General features: G+C 31.0%; 1 protein-coding gene across 1 annotated transcript in view; it reads right to left on the bottom strand.

Annotated features, from left to right (window-relative positions):
* Positions 1–1549: 1549 nt before the first annotated feature.
* Positions 1550–15161, bottom strand: part of LOC105458626 (putative epidermal cell surface receptor) — a gene marked incomplete at its 5' end in the record, with an annotated part of 14439 nt that continues 827 nt past the window's right edge. The window contains 8 exons of the mRNA XM_011704092.1: positions 1550–1846; positions 2114–2307; positions 3123–3483; positions 4508–5006; positions 6272–6473; positions 7870–9201; positions 13125–13392; positions 14513–14868. Coding sequence (XP_011702394.1) covers positions 1748–1846; positions 2114–2307; positions 3123–3483; positions 4508–5006; positions 6272–6473; positions 7870–9201; positions 13125–13392; positions 14513–14868 — 3311 coding nt within the window. The remainder of the gene's footprint in view (positions 1847–2113; positions 2308–3122; positions 3484–4507; positions 5007–6271; positions 6474–7869; positions 9202–13124; positions 13393–14512; positions 14869–15161) is intronic.

Here is a 15161-nt window from a genome sequence, read left to right as displayed (position 1 = left end):
CAGAGATGTGTATAATAGTCAGTTGGAAAATAGAGCCTTGAAAAAAATGTAATTTTGGATTTTGATTGATATATGAAGGCGCGAGTGAAGGAGGCGGCCAGTCGAGCTGCGTTAGTCTGCGTCTGTCTGAATTAATTTTTTTCTACGTGTGCGTGCGGACAGGCCAATCAAATGTTTTTTTCACTGGTGGAAGTGGGTCTTGGGAGTATCGTCACGAGCGTGTGATGGGACCTAACTTTTGGATGGTATTGTTGCGAGTGTATACTTAACATTGTAACCTTAACATTGTATGTATAGCTATTTACTTTCTTATTACTTACTTATTTTTGTCGAGGACACTTTCTCTAAAGCAAATAATAGAGTTAGAGAATCATAGTTAATAATAATAACAACGTCTAAATAAGCGTAATAATATTGCTTTTATAAATTCAAATTAAATGTATTCTTGTTTGTCCAATCAATGCTATCCGCGATTTCGTAGACCTCCGAGAAAGCGTTATACTATAAGAGAGCCGAAATCAGCGCGCCGAGCCAGTAACCGTAATCGCATCTACACGCTCTAATTGTAAGAGTCAAAATTAAGTGTCCTCGCTAAATTTATACATTAACTAGTGCGAATAATTTGTACATTAGTTTTGATAAAACGTTAATTATATATAGTTAAAAAAAACTCTGTAATTATATATTTGACTCTAAACCCAACAACTTTGAAATTTTATTTATAGAACATAATGAGAAACTACTATTTGATGGTTATTTCTTTTCATATACGTATATATCTTCTGTTAATTAAATTGAATTAAATAATATAGAAAACTAATGAAACGATAATTATCGATATTTTTGTTTAGATGCGAATTTTTTTTGTCTGAAGTTCGGCCATTGCTTTAGAATTCTTAAAAAATTATAATCCTATAAAAAAGGGCATGTTCAATCGAAGCCTCTCGAACATCTCGAAGTTTATTATTATTAATTATTTTGTTTATTTTGTGCGACAATGATTAGTTCTCTTGCTGTGTTAACTTTATGAGCGACTTGTCTTTGCATATTTTGACAGTTGTACATATTGATGTTGATGTGATATAATAGCAAATTATATTAAAAAGATGTAAAAAACTGTTAAATAGCACACCCGAAGCGCGCATCTATAATGCTAATAAAACAAAAAAATGGATAAATAAAAAATCAATAATTTCAAAAGCTTTATTTATTATAAATTCTCTTTTACTATCTACATTCAGGATGAAAAAGACTACGACTATTATGCCGATACAACACATGATGATGTATGAATTATTTTAAATAATGCGCAGGTTACGTACAATTGCAACTTTATCTATTCATAAGATATTTGTAACGCCAAATATACATAAAGAGATATTTATTGATCACAATTTTCTCTTATTTCATATTTTTAAATATGTTGATTGTTAAATTTTTCAAATAATTTTTGTTTTAAAAATTTTTGTTTTAATAATAAAAAACTAGCTGAATTAATTTATTGAAAAATACTTATTAAGTCTTGTTATTTTTTATATAAAATCGTAACTTTTAAAGATATGTTATTTATTTTGTAAATATCTAACAATACAAATGTAAACTGTACAAATGTAAACAAAATTTATCTGTACTATTTTATTCACTTAAGTCTTGAGACGATGGTCATACGTATGGACGGATTTAATAGATGCATTCTTAAAGACTTTAGTATAAATAAATATAGATTTAATAAATTATATAAAACTTTTTAGGCAGTTTCTTTGACATTAGAATTGATGGTAGCCATTTCGTGGTTTGCTGTAATTTTGTCTCTTCCATTGGATATCGTAACTGCATTCTCACAGGTCTAAAAAGAAGCAACATTTAATGTGATTTTTCTCATAAATCTCGATAAAAAAATATATGTTATATAAATATATCTTTTTCTAAAACTGAAATAACTTATTGTAAGATAAATGCAATAATGGCCACATATATCTTCTAACGTAAGTGCTGAAGTAGCTCATTTAAGATGTTGAGGCCAACTTAACGGATATAGTGATGCATTTATCTTACGCTACGAATACAATAACAATAACAATGAATTACCCATAGTTTCTTGTTGTAATTCTACCTTATAGGAAGGATTGTCGTATGCTGACGTCGTTTTACGAGGTGATATGTCAGCTTTACTACTCGTTCGTCTTTTCATCAACATCATTAGTAGAATCAAAGTCGATAATATTGCTAAAGAAGCCACGATGGCCACTATCACTAGTGGACCATAGTAATCTCCTTCATGAAGAGGAAGCGATGCAAATTTTCCGGCTGAAGAAAAAACCTTATAGTTAATTTTATAATAAAGACATAAAAAGATAAAATTATTTAAAAAATTACGCTCATAAGGAACGAGAGCGGAAAAAAAGCTAAATTGCACATTTTATGACGATGAATTAGAAATATGTGTTTTATTTAAAATTGAGGAGAAATTGAAGAGAAATATTTCAAAATGGCATCACAAAGGAGGATGTTAAAAAAGGACCGATTTTTGCCCCCAAATGTGTAAGTAAAAACTATAATGTTTTTTATAGATTTTGATCTTCTAAATACTGAACGATAGAACTGTTAAAAAGTAGCGGTTGGGGAGCACTTTGAAAATTGAGCATAAACAGTGTATTTATCGAAATTTGAATGATGAATCATAAAATGTACGTATTCTTTGAAGAGAGAAGAAAGAAGGAAGTAAGAATTGTGCGTGTGTGTGTGTGTGTGTGTGTGTGTGTGTATTAAATACATTTTATGATTTATTATCCGAATTTCGGTAAATACATTGTGTTTATACTCAATTTTCAAGGTGTTCGCCAAGCGTTACGAATTTTTTAATAGTTTTATTGTATTCAGGAGATCAAAATCTATAAAAACCACCATAGTTTTTATTTACATCTTTGGAGGCAAACATCGGCCCTTTTTTAACATTCTCCTTGATCATACAATCTTTCTCTTTGAATTTTTATAAGAAATCACAGAAATATCTAAAGTATGTAAGATTAATAAATCTCTCTCTTTCGGGAGTTAATTTTATTATATGATAAAAATATGATAGCAGAAAAGTAAATATTATATTTGCATAGGAATATTGTTACCTTGTTGAGACACGGTAGCCGATAAGAGAACACCTGGCTTAGTGACGAAATCCTGTACATTACTCTTTTTTATTCTGCCATTTGTCAAATATATTTCAAGCCATAATCGGTATCTCGTCCCCGGTTTTAGGTCATTGATCACGGTTTTAGCATGAGAGTCTCTTTTGGCAATTTTGAAGGTACTAGTATCTTCTTTGCCAGTGTCGCTCTGGTAAATCGCACGATAAATGTTCACATATTTGTCCTCCGGATAAGGTACGCCACTCCAGGAAACTTCTACATCCGTTGATTTGATAGTTTTGATCTCAACTTTTACATCGAAGGAATATGGATCTGGTTCCATAAACGTAGTTACCTGGAACTATAATAAATAGTAATTTAATAATAATTATATTGTCTCTTTTTTGTTATGTTGCTTTATTCTGTATAGAAATATTATATAATATAATTATTAACCACTCATCTTCATATTCTTATATTATGATTATTATAAATAATAATGACGTATCTTAATATAAAAAACCATAAATTAAAACATATATATAAAATAATAAAAGTGGATTATTTATATATTTTTTAAACAAACTTCAAGATTAAATCGTTAATCGATTTAATTTGTTACAAGTTATTCCGGCCTCATGTAATGAACTGTATTTCAAGATCGACGAATATGCGGCGCGCAGTTTGCGTGTGGTTGGATATTGTAAAAAAATTATTACACACCGTCATCCTGTGTTGACTCGTATACGGTCTAATATCTGTTTGATATATTTTAGTGAGCCTATGTATCTAACATATAATTAATTTTTATTTTGCTGATTGGGTTTTTATACTTTTGATGTATTTCTTACAATATTACACCAACTTTCAATAACTCGTTTTTTTATATAATTTTTTAATATATCATAACTTTCATATCAATACTTGCATTTTAATTATTAGCATGTAAATTATTATTTTTTTGGTAAAAATTTTTCTCAAAATTCTTTATAGATTTTCAAAATTTTTCAAAATTTATGTATAATTTTGTAACTTTAGAAAATTTCTTAGATTTTTTAATACAAATTGGAATACTTTTCAAAAGTATTAAATTTACATCTTTTCTAAAACCTTCATATACATTTTCGAATTTTAAAATATTCCAAGATTTTTAAGATTTTTCATTCTATATAATCTCTGAAAATGTATAAATCTGAAAAAGGTTAAAGATATTTTTTTTTAAACTTTCATAAATTTAAAATATGATAAATTCTTAAAAATATTATAAAATATTATAAAAATTTTGTTTTAGGGTTAACATCACTTTTGAGAAATATTTTAATAATTTAATTAATCCAGAAATTGCCAATTCCAGATAATTTCAATAATTGTTTAGAATACTTTACCGTTTTTTCGCTTATTAATTCCGTTAATTGTCCTGGAAACGGTATGAAGTAAATACCGATTTCATATGTGGTTGACGGTTTCAGGTTTTCAATTACGTAATTCGTTACAGCACGATGGATCAATGGTGTTGCTGCATAAACTTTACTATCATATTCTTTATATCTCAGCTGAACACCGTCTATGAATTGCAATTCATATTCCGTGAATTTCTTCCACATGACATTAACCCAGGTTGAATTCGTTTCCGCTATTCTAAGTTCAGCATCAATTGGTATTTGCGGGGGCAAAGTCGTCTCCTCTGCATGTTTCTCTAACGTACGCACACTATAAATCTTGCTAGTTGGACTATTGGCCAAGTCCTTCAGTTTCACTGTAATCTTTACCTTGTATTCAGTCATTGGTTTTAGATCACCTAATTCAAACTCAAGTTGAGGTGTTGCGATTAAGTCATTGGGAGGCGCAAACACTTGTGCTTTCCATGTAGATAGATCGAAATTCCTATAAAATGAGAAATTCTATTATTTCAAGGATCAAGAAAATATTTCACATAACATGTCACAAAAAAATAAGGGTTTTGAAATTCCGTCTTTTACAATTGGTCTCTCGAGTTACGTCTTTAGTAATAAAAAATCGGTTAATGTAAAGAATTGCATCTGGAGATTAGAACTTTCTGTAACAAGTTATTAAATTGACATTGCAAAAGCACTATAAACTCTTATTGAAGGAGAAAGATTTAAAAATAGTAGGCACTTCAATTGTGTCTCACTTTAGAGTAGATATTTAATTAAAGAGAAAAAAGGAAAAGAATAACACGTAAGTGTACGATTTCTGTGACGATAATATTTCAAAGGAGGTGTGAGATGCCTGTCAATTTTCATACAAAAGAACGACGAGTCATTATTGCAAGCATATTTGAATAATATTTACTAAAAATTAAGAAAGTGACAACGTAAATAAATATTAAGTAATAAAGTAAGTATTATACAAAAATGAAAACTATATTTTGTCTTTTCTTGTGATTTTCTCTAAAATGAAACAAAAAAGAGCATATTTTTAAAGGACTTTTTCCCTTAGTTTTGATCCCTTAATTTACGCTCCCGAAATTTAAGACTCGTTTCTCGGGACTAATTTTTGACTGAGACTTGCACGATAAAATAATACAAATGTCGGTGGTATTGCAACTTTCAAGCTTCGTAATTCGAGATTTACTTAACTGTTAAAAAATATTTTATCTAAGTGTTTTGAAAAGCTCTTGACACCAGTTATTAGATTTTGGAATAAAAAATAGAGTGTTCTATTTAAAAAAAGTGACCTTTACTTGATCTTGGCGACGCCGCTCAAGGTCAAACTGATAAGATCAGTAAATAGATTTTTTTAAGCCCTACAACTTTTGTTTGAAACATTTTTTTGAAAAACTTTCTTCCGAAATAATTTGCCCTTCTGACCTTTTTTGAACGCCCTGTATATATTATTTCTCAGCAAAGAGTAGAATAGATTAATAAACCATAAAAGACGGAACTTAATTAGTGTTTTGATAAGATACAGATATAATCTTGATCTTTATATAATATAATTAAAAAAAAACAGTTAAAAGTATTAAGTTGCACTAACAATCTTTTTGAATTGTGAAAGACATATCGTATGATAATATTGTCTCATATTAATTTAGATAATTTATCATACATAGGATAATATTTAAGATTATTATTCTTTCTTTATTAGATCTAAATATTTATCATGATAAATGGTATTTTAATACGTACGTTTTATCGCTAGTATATCGTAACTCAACTCGTCCATGTAGTCCCACCAGAACCTGAGGTACAGTAAACACTAATCGGACTGTATGTTCATCCAGTGCTTCCAGTACTTGCATTATAACTTCATTGGAGGGAGATGTAGCTGGAAATCCAGTTATACCTCCAGGTAGAGGAAAGCCTGGAGGTACAATGTTATGGTCCAAACCTATAATATATTAGAAAGATTTATTATTACGTTGCATATAGTAGTAAAAACCAATTTTTATTTCTGTTAAAGTTTAGAGATATGCGAGAACATATGATGAGTCTTCTCTGAATAATAATAATGATCACCAACATGAATCTTTTCCAAGTATTACATTATAATTAACAGGTTGACATAGCTTTCAAAATTCTGTTCCATATATTCTATTCTATATTCAGACTAGTTAGAAATAAATTGTAACTATACAAATCTGATCTTTTTAAGAGTCCGCGATGCTACAATAGCTACAAATATCTAATGACATCTCAAGAGCGTGAGAAATATATTGCATTAGATATATTTGCAACTTATATTCAATTAAGTCAATTTTTCAACAAAAAATCGTATTTATCCATTAAAAAAAATAAAAAAAATTCAAAATACATCCAAATAAAACAACAAAATTAAAAAAAACAAATAATATTTTATAATCTCTTTGTTATACTTAATCTTTTGCGCATTAATCATTTTTCTATGTTTTAATATAAATTCAGACAGCATGTATGTCCAAAAATGAAACATAAGGCGTCTAAAAGATATTCAAATATTTTTTTTAGATGTCATATCATAAGAAATTTTAAAGACGTTTTAGATGCTTTTTAGATGTCCTTAAAATGCCTTATAACTCACTTTTGGATATACATATGTACTGTTGCGTGCTGTCTAAGAAATTTTGCGTTATTATTTTAATATTATTTTTACTTTTTATTATTTGATTTTATTTAAAAAAAAAAACGTATTTACTTCAATATTTTGTTTGAATATGTATCTAATCTGACCGTATATCTTTTCACGAGGTCTACAATAACGTTTATTTTTATCGTATTCTTATCTCCACACACGTTTCAATAATTTTAAGATTTTTTTTTCAAGACCACAGTATTTAATCACAAAAATTTGTAAATGAATGTCTTTTACGTGCATTAACGTACACGTTTTTTATATAATTATATAGCATTTTCCGTAATAAGAGATGTATCTGGCGCACGTGGCGATGTTCCTTATCGAAAAACAAAATAAACTTTTCTGCAAATAGAATATAAATAATATTAGTATTATGATCAATTCTAAGTGCATCAAAGTGCAGCATTTTGTAAATTGTGTATTAGAGATGCAATCAAATAATAAAATTTAATTTTTTGATTGACTATGAGTAGATTTTCATGAAAGCTTAACTCTTGGGAATAGTTACAAAGCCATGTTGAAGTTTCACAAATTATGAAAAAATGCGCATTCAATAAATGTCGGTGAATGAAAACATTATTTCATTTTTCAGTAAGGAAAATCAACTCATTTATCAAATGCGACTGCTAATGAAAATTCTGTAGATTATTTCTTTTGATGATCAGGAACGAACCTGATTTAGTGGGCGTTTGTGCTGCGAGCGGGTGGTTCAAGTGCGTAAGTCCTGAATGTGGTATATGAGCGTCTATATGAAGTGGTAGCGTTGGCAATGGGCCGTTCGGTACATTTTGGGATATAGCTGGTTGTCCGGAATAGTGTTGAAAGGATCCAGGATTGGGATCGTGCTGATTGATGTGCGCTAATAATTCTTCGATTTGCTGTGGAGTATTTGGAATATCGGGCGTGTGAACGTGATAAATGGTCTGCCCGTTCTCATTTTGCGCAACGATTTGAGGTTTCGTCGTCTTCTTCGGCGCGGTAGATGTCGTTCCGAAATAAACGGATTGTGGTCGATTATTAGGCGAATGTTTTTGACTAGAAATTTGTTGGTGAAGGTCATACAGACCCGGGTAATCTTGGGAAAGAGTATGATTGAGTTGAATTGGGCCAGAGTGTTGTAAGTTTATCAAATGATAAAGTTGCTCTGGCAAAGTCTCATGACCAGGATTCCTTTGATTTTGTTTTGGCCGATCTAACAATACCGAGGACGATTTTGATTTTTCTGCGTCGATAAAGGGATTACTCAGTGTGATCTTCTTTTTCGAAACCATAGGAACAGCCATGTTTGGATCGATCAAATCAGGTTTGATGGGAATTGAACCCTGATGAGGTAATCCAATTGCTGAATTACTGTATTGGTTATTGAAATTAACTGGAGAGATGTTTTCTTCGTTGTTAGGGATGAAAGAGAATCCTGCATCTGACTTATCAGGTTGAGGATGTAATGGAATAAACTGAGCCTGATCAATGGGATGATCTTTTGGCGAAGGAGTGAATTTATTTAGATCCAATGAACCTGGGTGATTTTCATTGATGGGATATGGAAGCATTGAAGTGGCCTTATCGGGGAACTTATCAGGTGCTAATGGACCAGGGAAATACTGATCAATTATTTCTTTGTGAGATTTTAGCAATTCTACAGGTTTTTTCGAATCGGATTTTGATTTTGATTTTTCCTTCAAAATCGGCTTTTCGGAGTGAACGGATAAATGAAAGATGTCTTCTACATTGTGATGAGTGGATAAGAAGTCGGGACTGTAAGGTCCGTTATAAGGCACTGTGGGATGTCCTGGATCCATAGGATAGTGAAGAAGTTCATGAGTAGTAATGTCTGTTTGGGTTTTATCAGTTTTCGGGTCTTCCGAGAAGGGAGAAGTACCGTGCTCCGGTTCCTGGCTGGGCTTGAACATTTCCGACTTATTCGATCTTTTGATATTGTCAATCGTTTGCCGATCAAACGTGTTTGTAGCTAAGGGGCCGGGGTACGCGGTCGTCACGTTCACTCCTGCAATAAGTAAAGTCCATTGTCACAGAGATTGTCAGTAATATAGGTCATAAGTTGTCCGGAGTCCATGCATATTTACAACGGATCCATTTAAACATTTCCAACCGCAGCCTTGGCAACATGAAGCATGCATTTACAACTTTGCTTTTATTTAGTTATTGCATTGTCAATGCAAAGTATGTACAAAAAGAAAAAAAGAGTAAAGTTGACAAATAAATTCCGAGGGAATGTCACTTAATTCACCTAAAGCCGTTAATATATCATAACACATGAAAAAAGTGCAATCTAAATAGCAATTGCGCAATAACGCACCCATGTAAGTACGCATTTAGCACGATCTATATTTGTACTTAATCTTTCTATTTACATAAGATTATATTTAATTTTTAGGAATAAACAGACATACAAGATACATTTTGTACTTTAATGTATAACGCTTAACGTTTCATATAGGGTAGAAATATCGGTTTTGGCCACTGCACCGGTAGCCATCATAAACACTTTCGAGGATTTTTTATATTTACACGTAGTTAATGGCGATACAAAACAGTGATTTTCAAAAGACTTCGTGTATTTCAGCAATATTTAAAGTAGTGCTCGGAAAACCCGGGTACCCGCCCGCCCGCCCGTCATTCGTTACACACATGTGAGAATCGATTTCTCGGGTACTCGTATCACGCGGGTACTTGAATCAGGCGGGTACCCATATTACGCGGATACCTGTATCACACGGGTACCCGTATCACACGGGTATCCGTATTACGCGGGTACCCGTATCATACGGGTATTCGTATCATATAATACGAACACTTACTTTATATTAGTACTCGCATTACACGAGTATTCGCTAGTATCAGACGGCGAATGAATCGCATTAAATAATTTAATCTATCCAAATAAAAATATTTAATAAAAATTAATCAAAATTCATAAAATTTTTAAAATAACTTTTATTCTATTTCATTAAAACTTAAATTAAAATTTACCAAGCAAAATAAAATTAATAGAAATTAAATTATTCTGCAAAAGAATAGAAATACAAAAAAAATTACTAAGAAACCATTTGTTATCAAAAGATTTATACATGGTGTCCCATTTTAATCGATCACCTCAAATATCTCTTGAACAGTGCATTTTAGGGAAAAATATTTCAGACAAAAGTTTTGGAACTTCGAGGGGGACATAAGATGAAAAAACTTGATGTGCCCGCATTTTATATACATCTTATCAATTAAATATTAATGCAATTCGTGCACGCCAAGTTTTTTCTTCATTATAATCCAGTTTATCACTTTTCCATTTTTTAAATTTTTGAATGTTTTTCACAAATAAGCTTTTTTGAGGTCACAAATAAGTCTTTTTTAAAATAATGAGGCTAGTTTAATATCTTGGCCATAATTTTTTTGATTTGACGACTATTTTTAATCAATCAATTTTTAAATAATTGTACATTTAAATTATAAAAAAAAATTGTTCTTAGTTTTAGAAAGAACGTAAATGACATTTTTTATGTATTTGGCGTATATTTTTCTTTTTTTAAAAAGAAAACTAGATCAATGAGAAGCTCGCATTGGATGGAAAGCGTGCTTCTCATTGGTCTCTCTAGTTAGTAGTTCAATATTCATTTTCCAGAAGCGCTGAAACCAGCTCAATCGCCGGTTCCAGCTAAATCGCGGACATGGCCGCTTTCAGGGTAGCGCCTCGACAGTGCCAGTCTCGTATACTCACAGGTCATCACCTGACTTTTATATACTTGGTGTCGCGCCGCTATCGCGTCGCTTGATAACACATGTGTTATATTGTAATTATATCGTTTATTGGGAAGTTACAACTAACAAGTACGTTACATGTAACTTGGTGTTTGCTGGAAATCACGAATAAATTAAATTATATTTTAAATATGAAGTCAGTGCAAATAAAATGGTCGTTTTTCGTGTTATTATATGAGGAACGGTCACTTTATTTGCACTAACATGTAACTTGATGTTTGTTGGATTTTTTGAAGGATTGTCTTTTTTAGAGGTTTCCCTACAGACATCTCGATATCCATCGATAAGAAATGTGATTAAATGATTTTTACAATAGACTTATTGGTTGAAGTAGTAGTTCTTAACTTTTTTAATTGAGGGATATTTTATTTTAATGTATAATACAAAAATATATACTTGCGTTGTAATTAAGAGTTTGTTTTTACATATTTTAAATCTTTTTGTTATTAAAAAAGTATAGATTTTATGACAAAAGTAAAAATGTTATTGATTTAAGCAATAAATACTTACTACAAAATTTTCTTGTATCACTGAATGTAAAGCCAAATGTAAGAAGTTAAATTATTAGAAAGAAAATTCTTTAATATGAATCTATCGAAACTATTTCCAAGAATTTTTTTTGAGTATTTACATTTAAATTAAAATTTCTAAATTTAAAAGAAAAATTTCCAATATAGCAATAGTAAGCAATGGAAAATTTAACAAATATGTAAATGTTTTATTCATTAGATATACTTTTTTAATTGATGTTTTATTTTAGGTAGATTATATAGATTATATAGATTGAGCGAGACTTCAAAGACAAATAAATTGATAACAAATTTATTTTTACTAACAACAAATTTTGTGTAAATCTAAATGCTAAAAATTACCTTTGTTAAATATACATATACAGGGTATCTGGTACTCAATGGTAAAGCGCTCGTGGACAGTTAGATTAGACTAAACTGAATCGAAAAGTCCTGTACCATTTTGTGATCTTTACAATTTTTTAAATAAGTAATATCTCGATAACTATTTGAAGATCGCAAAATGGTGAAGGACTTTTTGATTAAGTTTAGCTCTACCTCTACCCACTCTATCTGCCCATGAACGTTTTACCACTAAATATCAGACACTCTGTATACATATACAGGGTATCCCATTTTAAAAGATGCATTCAAATATCTCAGAAATAATGCGTCAAATCGGAAAATGTTTGAAACAAAAATTGTAGGGCTTAAAATAGTCTATTTATTGGTCTTATCGGTTTGACCTGTGTCGCCAAGGTCAGGTAAAAGTCACTTTAATTTCTCGGAACACTCTATTTTTGATTCCAGAATCTTATAGCTGGTGTCAAGAGCTTTCCAAAACACATAGATAAAATATTTTTTGATTAAGTAAATCTTGAGTTATGAAGCTTGAAAGTTACAGCACCGTCGGCATTAGCATTATCCGAGGTGTCCAAACACTGAATAAAAATCGTTTAGGATCATGATCTTGACAATACATGTATATATCAGGATCAAGGCCAATAAAAGTTATTGCTCTTATTTTTATTTTTTGAAAAAAAAAAAGAGAAACAACTTTCAATGGTCATAACTTTGACATATATTATCAAGCTTATAATTCTGAACAACATTGAAAAGATTTTAGCCATTGTTCGGATACTTTGGATAATGCTAATGTTGGCAGAACTTCAACTTTTAAGCTTCATAACTCAAGATTTACTTAATAAAAAAATATTTTATCTATGTGTTTTTGAAAACTCTTAAAGCTATTAGATTTTTGAATCAAAAATAGGATGTTCCTGGTTCCATTTAAAAAAATTAAAATGACCTTTGCCTGACCTCGGCGACGCCACTCGAGGACAAACCAATAAGACAAGTAAATTGATTTTTCTAAGCTTTAGTTTCAAACATTTTTCGATTTGACAAACTGTTTCTGTGATATTTGAGTGCATTTTTAAAAATAGGACACCCTGTATACATATGGTATATATATATATGTGTGTGTGTGTGTGTGTGTGCGAGTGTGCGTGCGTGCTCGATCGCGCGCGCGCGCGCGTGCGCGTCATACATCTCTCATTCCAAATACTGCGTGCATTTTGAAGAATTCAGAACCTTTTGGTTGATTAAGATATTGGGGAATATATATTTTCCAACTATTATTTACCTGGCAGTTGTGCTGAAGGATGGCTACAAGTCCACTGCATACAACATGGGTTAGCAGATACATATGTCAATGTTGCTTGATGAGGAGGACATGGTAAATTAGCAGGCGGCAAGGCTGGTACAAATTTGCAAGCAGCTTTACAGGTCACATTGCCTAGCTCACAACGACAATGCCTCTCGCAGCCTGTGACATTCGAGGGTAAGTCAGTCCAGTTGTCGTACATGACTCCTTCATAAATACAGGAGCCATTATTCCGACAGCGTACTTCCTGGAATTCGATGATTATTGTGAAAATACGGAAATTTATTGAGACAGATTATAAACTTTTCTTAGAATTTTTGTTAAAAAAATAGTTGTTATTATAAATATATAAATTATATTACATGTTATTAAAAAATAGTTGTTATTTAAACATAATCTTATTTTAAAAACAAAATCTAACTGAGACTCTGCAAATATTTTGGTTTTATTTTAAGTTTGACAATTTTTATTTATAGATAATAAATAATTTCACATCTTAACATTACAATTTTTACTCAAGATCTTAAGAAATATATTTTTAAAAATATTGAAACATTATATAGGATAATTCCGATATCAAGAGACACGGTAGTATCTCACGCCAAGTATGCGCGTGCCTGCATACGGGTCGTGAGACCGAGCCGTGTCTCTTTACTGATGCTTACTTGCATCTTTTAATAAATTATTCCGCTTTCCCCTTTGTTGCGATTCCAAATAAATGCTAACTTGCATCTATAGGATCTATTCTCCCCGAAACTGTAAAGAATTTATTGCGAGAAAATATCATCTCATGTTCTTAGCCATCAGGAATCGAACCCTTCACGTTGGCCGGACCATAGTCATGCAAAAACTTGATCATTATGTAAAATTTTTTTCTTTTTTAAAAATGATTAGTATCTCAATAACTATTGCGAAAATCGCAAAATGATAAAGGACTTTTCGATTCAGTTTAGCCCACTCTACCTGCCCACGAGCGCTTTATCATTAAGTACCGGACACTCCGTACATACATATACATATGTATACATATATACATCTATTTTTAATGAATTTATTTTATATTTGACAATTAGAATAGAATTAATTTATTTTGTGTAATCCATATCTAAATTCAAGAAGTAGAATTGTATGTTTATTTATTTAATGTGTGTAAAATACGATTTTTTAATTTTCAACCTGAATTAAATAAAAAAGTTCTATAAATTTTATAATTATAATTAATAAGCAGTATATCCTAGTGTTTTCCGCAAGAATCAGCAAACATCTAGTTTCTAATTTGCTCATTAAATTTTTATCACTTCTTAAAAAGAATAAAGAATAAACAATATTCAATTCTAATTTATATAGGAAAAATCTTAGAACTGTACCTGAGGGCAGCATTGTGGTGCTTTTGGAACGAAATTCGCTGGAACTGTCTCCCAATCTAGACAGTGAGGATCCAATAAGTGGAGTCCAAAATCCGTAGGACACTCTATCGTAGCGCATTCAGGTTTGCCATTCTCTGTGCAAATACAGAAGGAAATACACTCATCGTACCATTCTGCGCCAACTTTATATGATTTTCCCCTGTAATTACAGGTATTCTTGTCTGATATTTTCTCCGAAATATTTGTCTTCACTACTTCGGCTGGCAGGGACACTTGTACGGCTGGTCCAGCATGGTTTCCTTCTGCCACGCGAATAGAATATGTATGCGCGGGTTCGAAATTCGAAATTATACCATCTGCAAATATATAAATATATAACTTTGTCTTATCTTGTGTTTTTTCAATCTTTGCACAATTAAACTTTTCAAAATTATAGCAATGATATCCTATAATTCAAGATAACAGAAAGAAATATCATTATACACTCCGCGTAAAAATTAGAGGATCATCTATTCTGATCGCTAAAAATAGGCAAATATCAAGAGAGTATAACTTTGTCAAAAATGATCGTAACAGAATGATCAAAAAAGCATTTTTCACAGTCTAAAGTCTCTATTTTTGACATCCACAATTCATTAAATGACTTACT

Source organism: Wasmannia auropunctata, unplaced genomic scaffold (genome assembly GCF_000956235.1).
Source record: "Wasmannia auropunctata unplaced genomic scaffold, wasmannia.A_1.0 LD334502.1, whole genome shotgun sequence".
Taxonomy (NCBI): Eukaryota; Metazoa; Arthropoda; class Insecta; order Hymenoptera; family Formicidae; genus Wasmannia; species Wasmannia auropunctata.
The sequence above is the reverse complement of the archived record's forward strand: the minus strand, read 5'-3'. Positions and strand labels throughout refer to the sequence as shown.